The sequence below is a fragment of the Helianthus annuus genome, chromosome 13, assembly GCF_002127325.2.
Source record: "Helianthus annuus cultivar XRQ/B chromosome 13, HanXRQr2.0-SUNRISE, whole genome shotgun sequence".
NCBI classification, from domain to species: Eukaryota; Viridiplantae; Streptophyta; class Magnoliopsida; order Asterales; family Asteraceae; genus Helianthus; species Helianthus annuus.
The window spans coordinates 5,687,511-5,709,187 of NC_035445.2; the positions used below are offsets into that span (position 1 = coordinate 5,687,511).

At 40.0% G+C, this 21,677-nt stretch overlaps 1 protein-coding gene across 1 annotated transcript; it reads left to right on the forward strand.

Moving 5' to 3' along the window:
• The first annotated feature begins 378 nt into the window (after positions 1 to 378).
• Positions 379 to 3,607, forward strand: LOC110900430. The gene is made up of 5 exons (XM_022147320.1): positions 379 to 591; positions 662 to 772; positions 1,503 to 1,824; positions 1,905 to 2,081; positions 2,181 to 3,607. The coding sequence occupies exons 1-5, from the start codon at positions 379 to 381 to the stop codon at positions 3,605 to 3,607; spliced, it is 2,250 nt and encodes a 749-aa protein (XP_022003012.1).
• Positions 3,608 to 21,677: the final 18,070 nt, after the last annotated feature.

The window sequence follows — 21,677 nt, forward strand, 5'->3', positions numbered from 1 at the left end:
CGACGGATCCTTGTAACACACCTCCACCTCCACCATCACGTCCTCCTAGGTCCGTTATTGTTATTGAGCCCAATTCTGGTTTGGGCCTGAACGATCTTTTTAAGAATGATGATATTATTGTGGAGGACACTCCTCCTATGAAGCCCACTGAGGATAATAACATTGATCCATCTGATCCATTTAATCTAATCTAAAGGAAATCATCAACCAGGTGGCCCAACAAGATAAAGATTTTGACCAGCAAGATAAGACCATTGACCTCAATAATCTGCCTAGCTCCTCACAACAGAGTGAGGAGAGAGAGAGTGTAACGTCCAGATCCCTCCTCAGCTGAAATTAGATCACAAGAAGAAAAAACACTATTTTCCTTCAATTAAGATGAAGGATTCTCTCTGGAATGGCAGGAACCATGAAACCTCTAAAAGTCGGAGTAAATCGGCTTCTAGTTTAGGTGATTCGAAGAACGGCGAGTCGGCGGAAGATGATGACATTACAAACGAGATCATGAGGCAGAAGATTACACAAGAAGCAGAAGCTACCATCGAAGTTGGGGAAAATTTGGGGTTTCGAGTGTCGGATTATGTCGATAATGTAATGAGACAAATTGAAGATGCTTAGGGGACAACTCGTTATCAATGAACTTCTTATCAGCGAACATCAGGGGGCGGGTGACTTCAGTAAAGCGGAGCACATAAGGAATCTCAAAAAGAAATATAAACTCGGCTTTATTGCTATTCAAGAAACACAGGTGTTGAATTCTCTGAACATACAGGTCAGTAACTTTTGGATAATACTGCCTTTGATTATGAACCTATAGAAGCTTCGGATAGATCGGGTGGTCTTTTAAGCATTTGGGATCCAGGTCTTTTTGTTAAGAAGTCAACAGTAAAAAACATGCACTTTTTAGCTATCATGGGCGAACTGTGCAATGGAGGGGGGGATATTTCAATAGTCAATATTTATGCACCTCATGATCTATCACAGAAAAAACAATTATGGGATGATCTACTTGTCCTGATGGGTTCATTCTCGGGTCCTTGGATCTTACTAGGTGACTTTAACTGCGTCAGGGTCCCCACCTAAAGAAAGAACTCTAAATACAACAAACAAGATGCTGAGGATTTTAACATGTTTATCAATACAGTGGGCCTGGTGGAATATACAATGTTGGGTTGTGCTTTTACGTATGTGACTGACCATGGAAATAAATTCAGTAAAATTGACCGAGTCTTGGTCTGTCAGTCATTCCTTTCTTTATGGCCGTCGGTGAAATTATGGGGTTTAGCGAGATTCAAATCAGATCACAGACCACTGATTTTGTTATGCTCAGAGGTGTTCTTCGGTCAAGCTCCCTTTCGTTTTTTCAATTCTAGGTTAAAGGAAGTGGGTCTTGCGGATGTCGTTAGAAAAGCATATGAGGGGGTCACACTGAACCATCTGACAAATTGCTTGCCGCAAAACTGAAAGCGGTTAAAGTTGCATTGAAACCTTGGGGTGAAAAGCTAAAGAAGATAGATAACTTACTATTACGGGAGCTTCAAAAGAAGGTAGAGGTTTTGGATCTAAAAGCTAAATCGGCTACATTAACAGAGCAGGAGTTAAGTGAGAGAGACTCATGGTTGAAAACGATAAATGAGATGGACCAGAATAGAATGGATGACCTAAAACAAAGGGCAAAAGTTAAATGGGCAGTAGACGGGGATGAGAATACGTCATTTTTTCATGGCGTGATGAATGGTCACAGGAAGAACAACAGAATCAACGGGCTGGACTTTGATGGTGTATGGGTTTCGCAACCGGAGGATCTTAAAAAGAGCATTAAATGTATTATGAGTCAATTTTTACTGAGCAAATGTATGATAGGCCGAAATTCATAAACAATGGTTTTAAAGTCCTATCCTTAGATCAATCTGCCATGCTAGTGAAAAGATTTTCAAAGGAGGAAATTAAGGATGCAGTTTGGAATTGTGGTGGAGACAAGACACCGGGTCCAGATGGTCTTACTTTCAGGTTCTTAAAAGACTTTTGGGAGTTATTTGAGAAAGATTTTGGCCTTGCCCTTGAGTACTTTTATGTACACGGCAAGCTAAATCGTGGATGCAACTCTAGTTTCATTTCACTGATTCCCAAAATAAATAACCCTCATATGATCAATAATTTTCGGCCAATTAACTTGATAGGCTGCATCTCCAAAGTGGTGACCAAGATCCTAGCTAGCAGGCTTAAAATGGTTATGGATTTTCTGGTCAGCGATGTGCAAACGACCTACATAGAAGGACGCAGTATTCTTGAAGGGCCTCTAATCATTAATGAACTTATCTCTTGGGCGAAGAATAGAAAACGAAAGATTGTGTTATTCAAGGTGGACTTCGAAAAGGCTTTCTACTCACTAAGTTGGGAATTTTTGGAATCAATATTATCTCAGATGGGTTTTCCAGATCTATGGAGGAAATGGGTCATGGGTGTGCTAAGTACGGCTAGAACATCGGTCTTAGTCAACGGATCTCCAACAACGGAATTTGAAATTCAAAGGGGGGTTAGGCAGGGTGATCTATTATCCCCTCTCTTGTTTATCTTAGCTATGGAGGCTTTACATATTGCAACGGAAAGTGCGGTTGAATGTGGTATTCTAAAAGGCATCAAAACACCAGGTTCAGGCCCTAAAATCTCACATCTTCTATATGCCGATGAAGCTTTATTTGTCGGAGAATGGTCCGAAGAAAATTTTCATAACCTTGCTAGAATTCTTAGGTGTTTTCACTTATCCTCGGGTCTTCAAGTGAATTTTTCAAAAAGTAAGGTATTTGGCGTGGGGGTAAAGAGTGAAGACGTCTTGGAGACGGCTACGATACTTGGATGTGATAGAGGCTCGTTACCATTCACTTACCTTGGTTTACCGGTAGGATCCAAAATCGGAGTGGTAAGAAATTGGAAACCCGTCATTGAACGTTTTGAAAGCAAACTCTCTACTTGGAAGGCTAGGATACTTTCATTTGGTGGAAGAATGACACTCATAAAAGCGGTCTTAGATAATCTTCCAACTTACTATTTCTCATTATTTAGTGCACCGGTTCATGTCATTATATATTTAGAAAAGGTAAGGCGTAGATTCTTGTCGGGTGGTTGTTTGGACAAGAACAAGATGTGTTGGGTACCATGGTTTAAAGTTGTGGCACCTAAACAACAAGGGGGATTGGGTATTGGCAGCCTTGCGTCAATGAACAAGGCTATGATGGTCAAATGGATTGTGAAATTTAGGAATGAATCAACACATTTATGGACGAAGGTAATAACGGCAATTCATGGGAGAGATCGTAACTTCACAACTATTCCGTTGATGAAGTCGATTAGTGGGGTATGGAAGAATATTGTTCATTTAGGTAAGGGGGATAGTCTTAAACTGACTGATGTAGAAAACAGGCTGGAAGTTCAATTGGGGTGCGGGAATAAAACCTTATTTTGGTTAGACAAGTGGGTTGGGAATCGTTCACTGAAAGACCAATTTCCTCTTCTCTTTGAGTTAAAAGCAGACAAAAAATGTATGGTGCAGCAGCGATATACAATAGTGGATGGGCAAATAAGGTGGAACTGGGTAGCGAGTCACTGATTTCTCAATCGGAAACTGCTGAACTATGGGAGGAGTGTATTAAATAGCTGGAAAACGTTCAAGTGAATAATAGATCGGATATTTGGCTATGGAAACAGGGAGATAATCGAGAAGAATTTAAGGTGGGTTGCTTTCGTGCTGAATTGGATGGAATTAGCATCATCCCGGAAACGCAAGTTCTTAGATGGCTTCATTGGATACCGAAGAAAATCAATTGTTTTCTATGGAGAGCGGTGTTGGATCGTGTATACCGACTAGAGACGCTTTGGCATTGAGGAACATACACATCCCCTCGATTCTATGTGTACTTTGCAACACACACAATGAATCGGTGGATCACTTACTGATATCTTGTCAATATTCTCATCTTGTTTGGACGGTGATCTTGTTATGGGTCAAAATCCCCCTTCCGAGGTACCTTCTCAGCATCGTAGGGTTACTGGAACATATTGATACACACAGTGCATCACAAGAAAAAAAAGAAGGCGGTTTATCTAGTTATTGCGGCGACATGCTGGACCTTATGGCGGATCAGAAATAACGTGATTTTCAATGGTAAAACAACTCAGATTTCACGAGCTATCGGCGACATCAAGGCACTCTCATTTTTATGGGTTAAAGCAAGGGCTGGAATCGTGGATCTAGACTGGAAAGACTGGGTTGAATTCAAGTGTTTCAAATGAGGCTTTTGTATTGTGTGTAATGTTTTATTTGTTTTGCTGTACCTATACTTATATCACTGTCTTAGCATCTTGCTAAGGCTGGGGTTGTCTTTTTCTTTATAAAAATCGCCTTCTTTTAAAAAAATATATTTATTACATTGTCCGTCACTCCTTTTCTATTGTTCATTTATGGGAGTTAACAGCTTAAATCCTTGCATGTAATATTCCACAAGGAAAGACATGAAAATTAAAAGCAGAATCATTAAGAAAGTAGAAAGTGAACATAAATCACCAAAACAGATAGATTTGATGGGATGGACTAAGATAGTTATTCAAAAGAACTTGTTTACTGCATTTGAATTTCCTTCCCCCTTTACCTCATAAACCAATATTTAATTTTTGATGTAGGTTTTAAACACAAACAAATTTAAGAAACTTACTTTTCTACACAAGTAAACAAAGAAGTTATCTAAATAAAAAAAAAATAAGTATCACTAGAGTTTTCATGCAAACTAAAACCTCATATCTTGTGAGAAATCATGGAACCCTTTTTGTTCATGGATGTTGTTCTTGAGCCTTTGCAATAGTGAGAGTTTTGTCTAGGTTTCTTTGACAGTGATAGCAACTTCAAAAACAATACTTCTTATCCTTGGCTTGTTCACCTTTACAAAAACACTTAGGTTAATAGATAAGAGGATATAAACTTACTTTATTATGTATGGACAACTAGATTAGTAGGAATAAAAAAAATAAGGGACGAGGCATAATGAAAATAAATGGAGTTGAAATTGTAAATCATTTTGACCTGTAGTGGGTTAAGTTTACGTGCCAATTTTGATATTTGTATAGGGGCTTTTGTAGGTCCCTCGAGGAGGATGAGGTTTAACCTTAACCTTGTTATAGTAACACACTAGCGAATGCGGAATCCAAGCTAGTATGCAAACTGAGTTGAGACAAGCATAAACACAAAACACACAAGATTCACCGATTAACACCACTTGTATTAATGCGAATGAAGGTTCCGGTTACAAGCACAAGGTTTACAAATCTGTTTTGTAAACTCTCTCTAAGTGTGTGTGTTCTTGACAGAAAACTCTCTCTATCTCTCGAGTCTATCTTTCTGTCTGTGTGCACAAGTCTTACTGAAATGAACACACTGCATGGGTATTTATACCCAAACACAGGTTGTCTGACCGAAGGATCCGATAGATGTATCGAAGGATCATCTATCGATGTGAACGCTCTCGAAGGATCTAAGCATACCTCGAAGGATGATGTATCCTTCGAGGTCCACTAATATCATTCGTGGGATATCTTTCGAACTCATCGAAGGATAGAAGCAATCCTTCGATGACCCAACCTTCGACACAGACAACTTACAATCATGAACAAACTGTTTGGCCAAGTCAAACTAGGAGGATAGTTGACTTGGTCAAACTTACAAGACTAATATAGACATCGTTTTACATCGAGACCGAATACAGACAAAGTACAGACACAAGTGCACCAACAAACTCCCCCTTGGCTGTAGCTTTGTCTTGATCTTCATCAACTTTGATCTTCGTGTCTTCAAGTCTCGGATGTTCTTTCGAGTCATCAAAGTCGGAGAATCTTCAAAGTCTTCACGTCTTGAAAGCAGAAAGTGTATCAACAAACTACCCGTATCATGTAGGAAGTGTGTTGACAAACTCCCCCTTAACATAAGCTCCCCCTTGAGTTATGCTCGTGAATGACTTGATCTTCAAAGCTTAAGATCCTTGTGGTGTTGATGATGGTCCACGGAAACTCGATCATCTTCATCTTTTGAGTGCCTTCGCGTCGTGTCTTCATTCCTAAGCTTGTCATCGACCATGTTCTCCTAGCCTTTAGAATCTGCACATGCAAGAAATCTAAACGCGTAATGAGAACAACTGCTTGGAATAGTTAGTATAAACAAATGACACACGAATGACCATGTCACAAACAAACACCGTCCGACAGTTTGAAAGTTTAATAAATTTCTCAATTTTAGATTTAACTTTCAAAGCTTGCAAATTTCGACCGTTTATGAAGATTTAGTTAATTCGGTTTTCGTTCAGGTTTCAGGTAACGAAGACTCGAGCTCCAACATCGTACGATCGAAAATAAAGTAGAAATAAAATCTTTTTGGCTTTTACAAAGTTTATATTAAAACACACCTAAAATCTTTTTGGTATTTTTGAATAAATTAAAAGACAACAATTTTAATATCCTTTGAGTGTTATCAAAAGACATCACCGCTAATGTCGTGCTGATATGCACCAAACGACGAAACTGTTTAAAAATAAGACAATAAAAAGTTAAGCAGTAAATAAATATATACAGACAATCTTTTTGCGAGTTTCGAGGGTAAGAGAATCATATCAGTGTACGGTCATGCCAAAACACTCTTGTTGTTCAGTTAGTTAACATGAAAATAAGCATCCTATAACAATTATCGGTATTGTTGTCCACTTAAGCTCAACTTATCAGATGTAATCATGGCGAGGGGATACGTTAAGGTATGATTTATACTTACCGACCGGTGTTCATCCACATCACGACACATTCCCGTATCAAGGTATGCACGAGAATTCATCTTACCGGTGAGTATACCGATTATCATCTGTTTGACCGTATATGATGTGAGATACTCACTTATTTTGATTTGAAAACAAGCCCTATGTGATATAATCACTTATTGATGAGGAACTTGATTTTCATATGCATGAGGGCACAGGAGCAAGTCCGTGAACAGGTCAGTACTTTCGTACAGCAGAGAGACGAACTTGGCTCCCGGATAAATGTGATATTTTATCACTTATTTGATATGGACATGTGATTGTTTATCACTTATTGAGGTCGAATGCAGTATGTAATATGTACACGTATGTATAGTATCATGGTAGATCTAGACTTGCGTCCCCTTTATTTTTTGGTAAAAGATACAACCATGATACCCAGATGATAAGCAGCATAAAGACCGAATATCTCAGAACCTCGGCAATCTATCAAACGAAATTTCGGTACTAAGACCATATGCCAATGAATGGTTCCCACCTGATCTTCAGTCGATTTAAGTTTATATCACCCTGCACACTTTAAAATGATTGTGAGCCTACCGATACATCTTATATAGAGCTGCTTATCGTTTTTCATTTAATATTTAAAGAGGTTTGAATAGACCACTGGTGTACTATCGTTTTCTCTTTTGCTCGCCAGGAAACTCATTTTTGTTTTTCTATTGTTTTTGTGTTTTTGAAATTTTTCGATGTCTTTGGATTTTCAGATTTTGGATTTACTCCCCCTAAAATCAATAAACTAAGACAAATTTAAAACACAAAGGTATTTACAAAAATGATTTTCCGATGTTGGTTTTACTCTTGCTTGACCTTAATGCCGTTTACCAATAATAAAAAGTCAAATCTTGATTTGTCAAATGCTTTGGTAAAAAGGTCGGCACGTTGGTCATCGGTGTGGACCTTAACAACATCGATTAGCCTTTTCTCAAAGCAATCACGTATGAAGTGATATTTGATTTCGATGTGTTTGGTCTTTGAGTGCTGCACAGGATTTCTAGTGATCTGTAATGCAGCAGAATTATCAACGTAAATAGGAGTAGTTAGGAATTCAAAACCGTAGTCCCGCAATTGTTGTTGGATCCAAAGAACTTGGGAGCAACAACTTGAGGCAGCAATGTATTCAGCTTCGCATGTTGAAGTAGCGACGCACGTCTGCTTCTTGCACTGCCATGTGACTAGGCGATTTCCTAAAAACTGACATCCAGCCGTTGTGGATTTGCCGTCGATTTTGCATCCGCCATGATCAGAATCACTGAATGCGATCAAGTCAAAGTTATTATCCCTAGGGTACCGTAGACCGGTTTCAGGGTAATCCTTCAAATAACGAAAAATCCTTTTTACAGCTGCAAGATGTGAGGCCTTCGGGTTGACTTGATATCTGGCAAGCAGGCACGTTGGGTATATTATGTCTGGCCTTGATGCTGTGAGGTACATAAGAGATCCGATCATTGCGCGGTAGTACGAGGGGCTAACAGCTTCACCCTTCAAGTCTGGAGTAATTCCATGATTTTGTGGCAGTGGGGTACCAATGGGCGTTGCATCAGACATCTGGAACCGGCTCAAGATGTCCCCAACATATTTAGTCTGATGGATGAATATCCCAGACTCAGTTTGTTGCACTTGTAGGCCCAAGAAGAAAGTCATTTCCCCCATAGCACTCATCTCGAATTTATCCTGCATAATGCGCTCGAAATTCCTACACAAAACATCATTAGTAGAACCAAAAATAATATCATCAACATATACCTGTACCAGAAGAAGATCTCCATCTTGTTCTTTGATGAAAAGAGTACAATCGATAAGACCTCTTCGAAAACCGTTCTCCAGCAGATAGGTGGATAAGGTTGCATACCAAGCTCGTGGTGCTTGATGAAGACCATAGAGAGCTTTGTTGAGCAACCAAACCCGATCGGGATGGATAGGATCTTCAAAACCTGGAGGCTGTTCGACATATACCTCTTCTTCAACCACACCGTGTAAGAATGCACTTTTGACGTCCATCTGGTAAACCTTGAATCCTTTGAAGGACGCATAGGCTAGAAAGATTCGAATTGCTTCGAGACATGCAACAGGTGCATAGACTTCGTTGTAGTCGATTCCTTCTATCTGACGAAAACCTTGAACGACTAAACGTGCTTTGTTCCGAATAACCACTCCACGGTCGTCTTTCTTGCATTTGAAAACCCATCGAGTGCCAATTTTCTTGTAGTTCTCAGGTCTTTCAACAAGCTTCCAAACACCAAGCTTTTGAAATTGCTGTAATTCTTCCTGCATGGCTTCAACCCAAGCACTGTCTTTCAACGCTTCTTTCCACGATTTTGGTTCTTCTTGTGACACGTAACACGCGAAGGACCAGTCATTTTGTTGACCAGATTCTCTTATAGCTGAATACAAACCAGCATTCCGGTTGTTTCTCCGCTGATTACGCGTCTGCACACCGCGATGGACATCTCCTATAATATTCTGCTGGGGGTGGGTATCATGAATCCTCATTTCAGGATTTTCTGGCACACGTGCATTGATACCCAAATTGTTAAGATTAAGATCAACAACCAACTCCACACCAGGAATGTGTGTAGAGGTGGATGCATTCCCTTCAGTAGTGTCTACATTCTGCGTATGAGGGGTATCAACAGAGGCACCTTGAACAGGAGCAACTGGAGCCGAAGATCCTTCAGCTACATCATGATATTCATCATCTTCAGAAGATTCATTATAATCTGCAGCATCTTCATAAACCTCATTTTGAACCATATTGTTGACAGACGAAGAAGCTTGTGGGTCAACAACAATAGGTCTAACCAAAGGCGAGACAGCAGCGTTGTCACTTTCCAACAACATCCTAGCCGCTGCTGATTCTTCGTCAAAGGTTGGCAGATTGAAGGAGTCAAATAGCCCATCATAATCGAACATCCACGGATCACCCGGAGCCCTAACAGGACTCGTGTACCTTTGAACCCTCACTTCACTCCATAGCTCAATCTTTTTGGTAGCCAGATTCCAAACACGAAAATTCGGAGTAGCATATCCAAGGAAGAAACCCTCGATAGCTCTTGCTCCAAACTTTCCATCCGGCTCAATCATAGTACATGGAGCACCAAACGGTTCTAGGTAAGAAAGATCCGGTTTCCTTTTCTGAAGGAGTTCGAAGCAAGTCTTGCCATGTCTCTTTACTGTAAGAACTCTATTTAACGTGTAGCATGCAGCCGATACAGCCTCCCCCCAGAATTGAATAGGGAGTTCCGACTCTACTAACATTGTTCTTGCAGTTTCGATAATCGTCCGATTCTTCCTCTCCGCGACACCATTTTGTTGTGGAGTATAACGAGAACTGTACTCATGAAGAATGCCTTTAGAAGTACAAAACTCATCCATAACTTGATTCTTGAATTCGGTTCCATTGTCGCTTCGGATCCTCTTCACTTTCAACGAATAGAGATTCTCCAACATTGTAAGAAGATCCTTGAGGATGCCAGGAGTTTGACTCTTGTGAGCCATGAAGGATACCCAAGAAAATCTAGAATAATCATCAGTAACAACTAGACAGTAAGCATCTCCGAATGTTGTCTTGTGCTTCATAGGTCCAAAAAGATCCATATGAAGACGTTCGAGAGGCATGCTGACAGTGTTGATTTTCTTCGAAGGGTGAGACTTCTTTGTTTGCTTCCCTTTTTGGCACGAGACACAGATATCTTGTAAATGAAAACTTCTCACAGGCACACCATTCACAAGATTATTTTTCACCAAATGGTTCATCTTTCTCAAGTGAATGTGTCCCGTTCTTCTGTGCCAAGATATAGACTCCTTTTCCGTGGCTTTCGAGACAAAGCAAGTGACTTGTGCAGATGTTGTAATCGCTTGGCTCATGTCGAGAATATAAAGATCATTAACTCTCGGAGCCGATAAGAGAATCCATTCTTGTGGAATTTTGAATCCAGGTTTCAGCACATAGCAGCCGGCATCATCAAAATGCACGGTGAATTTTTTATCGCAGATTTGCGACACACTGAGAAGATTATGATCAATTTGCTTAACATAATTGATCTTATCAAAGCACACGATGCCATTAGAGATACTTCCCTCTCCAGTGATGAATCCGCCTCTGTCTCCCGCAAATGCGACATACCCTCCTCTAATGTTTCTCACGTCGTATAGGAGCCGTAAGTCGCCAGTCATGTGCCTGGATGCTCCACTATCAACAATCAAGTGACTGTTAATAGCTCCTCCTAGAACATCCTGCACATGTCATTTAAAAACATCAGTTGAGAATGGGGACCCAAGCCTTAGTGGTCTTGGGTCGTCCCTGAGCATCACGAAACGTGATATCAATCTCTTGATGGTTTTCAAGAACAACTGCTCCCCCTGAATTGTCACCCGCCTTAGGTAACCAAGTTCGTTTTTGCCTACCAGTTTTTGAAGATTCTAGTTTTACAGGTTGTGACACACTTGGTTCCCTTTGAACTGTTTTAACTTCAGATTTCAAAGCTTTTTCAACAGTTTTCATGTTCTTACGTCGTTGTTTAGTTTCTTGTTCTTTTATAGTTCGTTTATCATGTTTAGGTGAAACTGATCGACGTTGAGGATGAACTGTTTCAGGTGGAGCTTTCTCAACAAACTTATTCTTTGGAGCATTTGGGCAGTTTTTGATGACGTGCCCAATTTCTCCACATTTAAAACATGTTCTCCTTTCAACAAACTTAGGAGAACTTGATTGACCATAAGATGTCGAACTCGTGGAACCTGAGGTACTAGCCTTTTCATCACACCCATTTGTGCGTTGAGTGTAATTGTTATCACTGTTACGTTTTAAGATTGTGACTTGTTTTACAAAATCAGTATTAGATTTGTTCTCAAAAGTTTCAATCTTATCAGTACCCTTGGATGACACGAACTTGACATGTTTTGCTTTCTTTTGAAATCGAGCTCCTTTTGTTTCAGACTTCATCTGAGAGACTTTATGCTTTTGAGCTCGTTTGACTGGTTGTTTACCATTAGAAGCACTAGGTTGTTGAGTGGTTGAAGATTTTTGATTACCAAACTGTTTTCTAATCTCAGCCTTAGGAATTGGATCACATTGTGTTACAACAATTCCCGGAAGTGTTTTTCCTAAAAACTTGTTTGTGTTGTCTTCAAAGACTTTATCAATCAAAGATTGATTTACATGTTTAATTGGAAAAACGTGATCTGAGTAGATTTTATTATCTCCAACCAATGTATACAACACATTACTGCTTTTAACAGTAGACACACATGTCTTATCAACTTTGACAGAATCAATCACTTGTTTCTTAACAGATGAGACATCAGGAGCATCAGGATCACAAAGAATGTGATTCTCTCGTGGAATAACTACTCCTTTCATCTTGTTAAGTGATTTATCCTGATCACCTACATCCACTTCTGATTCATCATCCGATGTCTCATAGTCCTCGATAATTGGAGGACTTTGCTTCATGGATGATGACGTTTCTTGTTCCTTAGAGGATGTGTTTGAAGAATTGTCCGGTTTGAACCCTAGGCCAGTTGCAAGTTCCTCAACATCAAGAGGCACACTGGGTTCATACCGAGGCATTTCCTCCTCATCAGGCATCTTGGTATAATTGTTCATCAAAGGGGGCGGACATTTCTTATACCCTATGCCTTTCTGATTTCCCTTCGGTTGTTGAACATCGATGATGTGATCAAGCACAAATTGGGAGTTAGAATAACTTTCCAATTTTTGTTTGATCGCATCATGCTCGCATTGGGCAATGGCTAATTGCTTCTTAGTTTCTTCCACAATGTTAATATATTCATTTATACTTACTTGCTTGTGGTAAACTACTTTGTTAACCTCGGACACACTTTTCTTTAATGTTTCTATTACAGATTTAAATTCTTTTTCATTCCGAGTTAAAGCCATGTTCGCCTCTTTGCATTTGGAAAGTTCAATAACCAAATTTTGATTATGACTATGAAGCTTTTCAAGTTCAAGCTTCATTTCAGCACATGATTCACAAACACTAGGAGCAGGAGGTTCAGAATTTACCTGACTTGAAGAGGCTGACACATTTGTCATAAAAGCAGTTTGAAAAGAAAAAGATCCGTCTTCAGAAAAGAACTTCTCCATTTCCTTTGATGCAGTAGCCGCCTTCCTAATCAGAATTGATTTTTGACATTTAAGCTCATCAGCTTCATTCAGTAGATCCTGAATATCAGCACCTCCTTCCTCCTTCACATCAGACTCAGACTGATTATCCCCAGAAATAGAGCCTTCTTCATCAGAACTACCCGAATAACCAGAACTGTCATCACTTCCAGAGGACTCTTCTTTATGAACATGCTCGATGATCTTTGCATAACAAGCTATTCCACTTCTCTGATCATCTTCACCAAACTGCACAGACCAGTCACATCCCTCATCAGCTTGAACAGCCAAAGCCCGATTGGGATTTGAAGTTCCAGGCTGGCCCTGATTGTTATTAACTGCCACCATCCTCCTTTCACGGTTTTCTTGCTGGGCATTCACATTTGTAGTACTCGTCTGGTTTCTGAAAGGGTTGTGATTGCCTTGTTTTGTTGGTCGAGTGCACTCACGTTTGAAGTGCCCTTTATTACCACAATTGAAGCATGTAACGGCGTTAATATCAAACCCATACTTCGTATCTTTCTTTCCTTCCAACGAAGTTCTACCAGTACGAGCCATGAAGTCTTTGGCCCTTCTAACTGCACTTGCAAAAGCCCACTTAATATCCATCAACTCCATTTCTTCCTTGTCGATCTGTTGATAATCTTCATTGGTCATGTTGATGTTTCCAAGCTGACCTGCTACCAAACCACAGTAAGCACTGACCATTGTATTGATAATTTCCATATGCTCCTTAGCAACTTCAATGCTGAGGTGTGAAAGGTTTGAATTATCGACTCGGATTGTGTTAGGGTTTTGAGGTTGAGGATTGTTTGTATAATGAGCCTGCTGTTGTTGTTGTGGTGGTTGGACTTGTGGCTGTGTTGGGACAGGAATGTATAACCTTGGATCAAAAGCCGGAGCAGCAGTTGATTGAGGAAACGGAAGAGAACTTGTGTTGGACACAAATGCAGTTTGCAGTTTAGGTTGCTGAGCTGCAGCAGATCTTGCCAAAGCATCGAAGCCTGGAAGGTACATTTCTGTATTCTGAGGAGCGGGAGCTCGCTTTGCTTTCCTGATTTCTTCATCATTTTTATGTTCCAGCTTCTGAATGAACTCATAGATGTTAACCGTGTCTAGAGTTCCAGTATGCTTCAACAACTCAATAAAAGAACTCCATTTTGGAGGCAAAGCGTCAGCAAACCTATTCACCATGTCTTGTTGAGTAGATACAACCCCATAAGCACACATTTCACTAATCAAATGATAGAACCGTGTTGTCATATCATTTAGAGTTTCGTTTTCCAAAAATTGAAACGATTCAAACTCTTTCTTCAACAAATCATGACGAGACTTTCGAGTAGCTGCATTGCCTTCTCCTCTAGCAACTAAGGCATCCCACAATGTTTTCGTGGTCTTGCAGTAGGAGAACTGATGATAGATATCTTTGTTGAGTGCTTGTGTAAGTGTAGCAAAGGCCTTTTTCTCCAATTCATAAGCCTTCTTGTCATTTTCGAGCATGTTAGCATAACCTTCTGAAGTGGACGCCGCAACCTCAAGATTAGCATTGAATGCATTGATGAAACATGTCCAAAGATCGGTGCTTTGCCCTTGAACATACGTGTGAAAGCGGTTTTTCCATGATGGAAAGTCGTTCATATGGTTCAACTTCGGTGGACGATTGTTGCTGCCCGTTTCGCTTTCACTAATCAAAAGATTTTGAATGCTTTGACTTTGATTGGATACCAATGCCCATTGACTTGGACTGATTGATGGCGGTGGAAACATACTTTTCGCCCAAGCTGCAGCAGAGGTTAGCTTTTGACTAGATTGTGAGTCAATACTCCAGTCCCAAGGACTTGTACAACTCATTTTGATGAAATATAAATAGAAGACCTACACAAACACAAACTGTTAAAGTTCAAACAGACACGAATTGAAAGATACTGACTTGTTCGAAAGATCAAGACTTGTTCGAAGGATCAACAGTGTTCGAAAGATCACTGTTGAGTTTCGAACAAAGACTTCGAAAGATTCACAATTTGAAAGATCCTTATCTTTCGAATAAAGATCACGAAAGATTCACAATGAAAGATCCTTATCTTTCGAACACTGATCACGAAAGATTCACAATGAAAGATCCTTATCTTTCGAACACTAATCTCGAAAGATTCACAATGAAATGATCCTTATCTTTCGTATAACTATCCTTCGAACTAGATTCCCTGTATCGAAGGTTAAGTTACCAACTTCGAAGGATGGGTCGAAAGATGATTATCTATCGGTCTTCCTTGATCGAAAGATGATCGTTCGATATCGAAAGATATCCTTCGATCGCTTCTGACACAACTGACGAAAAGGTGACAGGTTGGTGAGAAAGGTGATTGGTTGGTGAACCAACTTTCGGCAGAAAGGATGTTCTGACCTCAACTTTTCACCAACTTTGATTTTCAAAAAAAATATGCCCAAAATGGCAAACCTTATCCAAAAAGTCCAGTCACCGGAACACACCCGAATTTGGCCGGAAATCATCAAATTTTGTAAAAACAAGTTGTAAGTTACCCAACCCGCTTTTAAACACTCCCGGTTGGTTTAGAACACGTTTTTATGCCAAGAAATCCAAGAAAACCACTAAAAACGGGAGCTAAACCAAGTGTCCAAACACACCAAGTTTTAACCTTAACCTTGTTATAGTAACACACTAGCGAGTGCGGAATCCAAGCTAGTATGCAAACTGAGTTGAGACAAGCATAAACACAAAACACACAAGATTCACCGATTAACACCACTTGTATTAATGCGAATGAAGGTTCCGGTTACAAGCACAAGGTTTACAAATCTGTTTTGTAAACTCTCTCTAAGTGTGTGTGTGTTCTTGACAGAAAACTCTCTCTATTTCTCGAGTCTATCTTTCTGTCTGTGTGCACAAGTCTTACTGAAATGAACACACTGCATGGGTATTTATACCCAAACACAGGTTGTCTGACCGAAGGATCCGATAGATGTATCGAAGGATCATCTATCGATGTGAACGCTCTCGAAGGATCCAAGCATACCTCGAAGGATGATGTATCCTTCGAGGTCCACTAATATCATTCGTGGGATATCTTTCGAACTCATCGAAGGATAGAAGCAATCCTTCGATGACCCAACCTTCGACACAGACAACTTACAATCATGAACAAACTGTTTGGCCAAGTCAAACTAGGAGGATAGTTGACTTGGTCAAACTTACAAGACTAATATAGACATCGTTTTACATCGAGACCGAGTACAGACAAAGTACAGACACAAGTGCACCAACAGCTTTTATATATATGATATTGACTTTCTTGTTTTATGTGTACTAAAATGTTTAATGTAGTACCAATTGATATGCACTTTGTGTTATTATAGAAATGGCCCTGAAAAGAGCCAATAATATGCTTGTGACCGATGTAGCACAGAAGATTGCACAACAACTCCAGACAGTAATTCCTACCGTCACCCACCTCCATCGCCGCCGTCCATCACTCACTGCTAACACCACCACCGCCGCCACCACGACTACCGTCGCCATGACCCACATCTGCCCCGCCATCACCCGCCATCGCCGTCACCCGCTTCCGCCCATACCGTAACCCGCAACCATCGCCATCGATGCCACCCACCTCAGCCCCAACACCATCCACCACTGCCGCCACCTCCGACCACCGCTACCACTAACACCTATCACCTCCGACCACCACTACCACTGCTACCTATCACCACTGACCACCGCCACTCACCACCGATTTTATTACTTTGTCTTTTGTAGGTCCGTTTGCGGATCGCCGGACAACTACGAGATCTTGTTTATAATACCGTAACGAGTGCGGAATTCACGTTACGATACAAACCGTGCGAGAGACAAACACAACACAAAGGATATACCGTTTAACAATTGTATATTGATACCGATCGAGTTTTGTTACAGAAAGATAATACAAGAAATACAAATAAACTCTCGGTTCTCTCTCACTTGTGTGTACTCTGTCTACCTTTCTTCTGTCTGATATGTGTTATTTATATAGGCCCAGCAACACAGCAATCAACGAAACAGAAGTAGGACTCGACGAATCAGGATAGTTGGCGACGAAATGCATAGGTGACGAATCAATGTCGACGAAACACTTCCTGTTTCGTCGACACCATATGTGTTTCGTCGTTTGGTTTTGGCCCAACCAGTTAAGAAGTCAAAGCCCAACATGCATGCAGATCTTTAAAGGTTCGGCCCAAAGCACATGTACGTGAAATATAATTCAGATTTGTAAAACTAAGTCAACATGTGACATCATCATGACATCATCATGATGATGTCATGATGATGTGGCACCTCAGGAAGGCTCGCGGCTCTCCGTGCTTCGCGTGTCGAACTCTGGGGCGCACGACGAAGGAATGTCGTGACGTCGGGCTTGAGCCGAACCTAACCGAGTCGAAACCAAGTCGAACCGAGTCGAGTCGCGTCCACATAAAGTGTATCAACAAACTCCTCCTTGGACGCTACTCGTGAGGTTCATCTTCCATGTCTTCCATGTCGGGGGATCTTCAAAGTCTTCACGTGTCGTAAGTAGAAAGTGTATCAACAAACTCCCCTTTTCATGTAGGAAGTGTGTTAACAAACTCCCCCTTAACATAAGCTCTCCTTTGAGTTATGCTCGTGAATTTTTTGATCTTCAACTCTTTAGATCCTTGTGTTGTTTATGATGGTCAGCGGCAACTCGATCATCTTTATCTTTTGAGAGCCTCCATGTCGTGTCTTCATTCCGAAGCTTGTCATCTAACATGTTCTCCTCGCCTTTAGCATCTGCACCTGCAAGAAATCTAAACGCATAATGAGAACAACCGCTTGGAATATAGTTAACATAAACAAGCGACACACATGTGACCATATTTCAATCAATTACCGTCCGACAGTTTGAAAATTTAACAAATTTATCAATTTAATTTTTAACTTTCAAAACTTGCAAATTTCGACTGTTTATGAAGATTTAGTCAATTTGGTTTTCAATCAGGTTTCAGCTAACGAAGACTCGAGCTCCAACATCGTACAATCGAAAATAAGATAGAAGTAAAATCTTTTCGGCTTTTAGAAAGTTTATATTAAAACACACCTAAAATCTTTTTGGTATTTTGAATATTTCAAATGTAAAGATAGAAAACAGTAAATAAATATATACAGAGTTGCAAAAACTAAGAAAGCACTAAGTAAATATTTACAGACATTCTTTTTGTGAGTTTCGAGGGTAAGAGAATCATATCAGTGTACGGTCATGCCAAAACGCTCATGTTGTTCAATTAGTTCACATTAAGATAAGCATCCTATAACGATTATCGATATTGTTGTCCACATAAGCTCAACTTACCAGATGTAATCATGGCGAGGGGATACGATTAGTGTATGATTTATACTTACCGACCGGTGTTCATCCATATACGACACATTCCCGTATCAAGGTATGCACCAGGGTTCATCTTACCGATGAGTATATCGATTATCATCTGTTTTGACGTATATGAAAATGTGAGAAACTCACTTATTTTGATTGAGAACAAGCCCTATGTGATAGAATCACTTATTGATGAGGAACTTGATTTTCAGATGCATGAGGGCACAGGAGCAAGTCCGTGAACAGGTCAGTACTTTCGTACAGCAGAGAGACGAACTTGACTCCCGGATAAATGTGATATTTTGTCACTTATTTGATGGACATGTGATTGTTTATCACTTATTGAGGTCGTATGCAGTATGTACACGTATGTATGGTATCATGGAAGATCTAGACTTGCGTCCCCATTATTTTTCGGTGAAAGATACAACCATGATACCCAGATGATAAGCAGCATAAAGACCGAATATCTCAGAAACTTGACAATCTCTCAAACGAAATTTCGGTACTAAGACCATATGCCAATGAATGGTTCCCACCTGGTCTTCAGTCGATTTAAGTTTATATCACCCTGCACACTTTAAAATGATTGTGAGCCTACCGATACATCTTATATAGAGCTGCTTATCGTTTTTCAGTTTAGGTTTAAAGAGGTTTGGACAGACCACTGATGTACTATCATTTTCTCTTTTTCTCGCCAGGAAACTCATTTTTGCTTTTCTATTGTTTTTGTGCTTTTGAAATTTTTCGATGTTTTTGGATTTTTTTTAAAATTGGATTTACTCCCCCTAAAATCAACAAACTAAGATAAAATTTAAAAGACACAAAGATATGTACAAAAATGATTTCCCGATGTCGGATTAACTCATGTTTTTCCTCAATGTCGTTTACCAAAATTAATTTTAATCAGAATTGATTTATCAAATTTTGGAAAAATCAGTTGGCATGTCGGTAAGCGGTGCGCACCTTGACAAAGTTGACGAGTTTCATACTGAAACAATCACGTGTGAGGTGATATTCGAGTTCAACGTGTCAAGTCAAAGAGTAATATACGAGATGATAATAATTCATAAAGCAGCTTAAACATCGAGAAGTATAGGAGAGATTAGAAATTTTAAACCGTATTCCTGCAACTTCTTCGTGCAATGGCAGGAATATGAGCGCTCTCCGAAACTGGATATCCACCCAGTGTGGACTTCAAAATCGATTTTTGTAGCTACTGAGAAATCTATTGACAGCAACAAGATCATAAACCTCCGGGTCCGGCTGGTCTTCCACATTGCACCAGCGAAGTTCTTTGTCTTTCTCTTTCAGAAGTAGTGTGCGGTTGTTCAATCCACGCCAAGGCATCCGCACACCTGGTTGGTTTGTTCAACAACACATTTTCTTCAACCACACCGCGAAGAAATGTACACTGCACGTTCATCTGGTTGATTTTGAACATTAGACGTGCTGTAGGTGCGTACATTTTGATTGAATCTATCCTGCTGACCTGATCAAAAACCATAACAACCCAATTTTTGGCACATATTCCATCTAGTCGAATTTTTCAACTTCATTCAACCACATTCTTTCATCGGACATTTTTGTCTTCTTTTCTTTTGTCCTTTCTATCCATCAAAGACAACAATATTCTCCTAGATGTAACAATATTTTGGAGCCTTATGTCGCCCATCTTGTGCATGGACCCTCCACTATCAACAATCCTAAGACTATCAATGGTTCCTCCTGGAACATCCTACACACTCATTCAGAGATTAGTTGGAGAGGGGGACCCAAGCCTTCACAGACTTGGGTCGTCCGTCATCATCGAGAATTGTGACATCCATTTCCCGATGATTCGGAATTGATGTAGCTTCCCCTGAAACAGTTACTGGTTTTGGTTTCCAAATCTGTTTTTGTTTTTCATTTTTAACTTCTAACTTAACAGACTGTGTTTGGACAACCTCTGGTTTTAAAACCTTTTCAACTTCTTTTCTTTGTTTCTTTTTCTGTTTCTTTTCTCGTTGTTTAACAAGACGAGGGTCCTGTTTTGGTGAAACAGATCTTTTGTGGTAATTGTTACCATGGGGGGCATCAACCTTTGCCTTTCCTTTCATGAGATATGGACAGTTTCTGACAATATGCCCATACTCACCACATTCAAAGCATGATCTCCGCTCAACAAACCTCGGGTTATCATAACTGTAAGAACTTGACGATGAACTTCGTGATCTTGAGGTACTTGGTCCTACATCACAACCGTTTGTGTGTTGTGTGCAATTATTTTGACCATTTCTTATTAAAATGTTACTTTGTTTAACAAAATCTGTGTTGGATTTGTTTTCGAAAGTTTCAATTTTATCAGTCCCTCTGGATTTCACAAAGTTCACTTTCTTGTTCTTCTTTTGGGTCTGTTTCTTTTGACCTTGAGTCGGTGATTTACCTATTGGTTTGGTGTGATTTTGCTGCTTTATCACTGTTGGTAATTTCTGATTGCCACATTGTTTTCGAACTTCAGCCTTTGGAATAGAAGGACACTGTGTTACCACAACGTGTGATCCTGTCTTTCCCAAAAACTTACTTGTTGAATCTTCAAAAACTTTACTGATTAAAGATTGATTTACATTCTTAATTGGAAAATCTTTGTCAGAATAGATTTTATTATCACCAACAAGAGTGTACAGCAAATTCACACTCTCAGACTCTTGTGAGAAAGTGGATGTGGACTCAACCTGAACAGACTTAGCCGGTTTTGCGGGAGGATCACATAGAATGTGATTCTCGAGAGGTATGTCATGTTCTTTGATAACCACATCAGACTGGGCTGAGTTAGTATCATGGGATTTATCATCAGAAGAATCAGCATCCTCAACAACAACTGGAGGATCCTGATTCTGTTCAGCAGAAGACACACATGTATCTGCTGACACATCTGAATCTGATGATACGTCCTTCTTGTATCCAAGTCCGGTCGCAAATTCCTCAATGTCTAAAGGAACAGATGGTTCAAAGTGAGTTCTATTCTCCTCATCAGACAGTGCATCGTAATTGTGTCTAACAGGTGGTGGACATTTCTTATATCCAATGCATGTGACATCCCTTTTCTCTTTCTGAACATCAATGATGTGATCCAACACATAGCTAGAGCTTAAATAGCTGTCTAACTTGAGTCGGATCGCCTCACTTTCAGTTTTCACACAAGCCATTTCTTTTTGCATTAACTCGAGCCTATTGATGTAAAGGTTTATTTCAGTTTGTTTTCTTGAAACCATTTTTGTTAGCTCAGCCTTATCCTTTTTTAATGTTTCGATTACCGATTTAAACTCCTTTTCA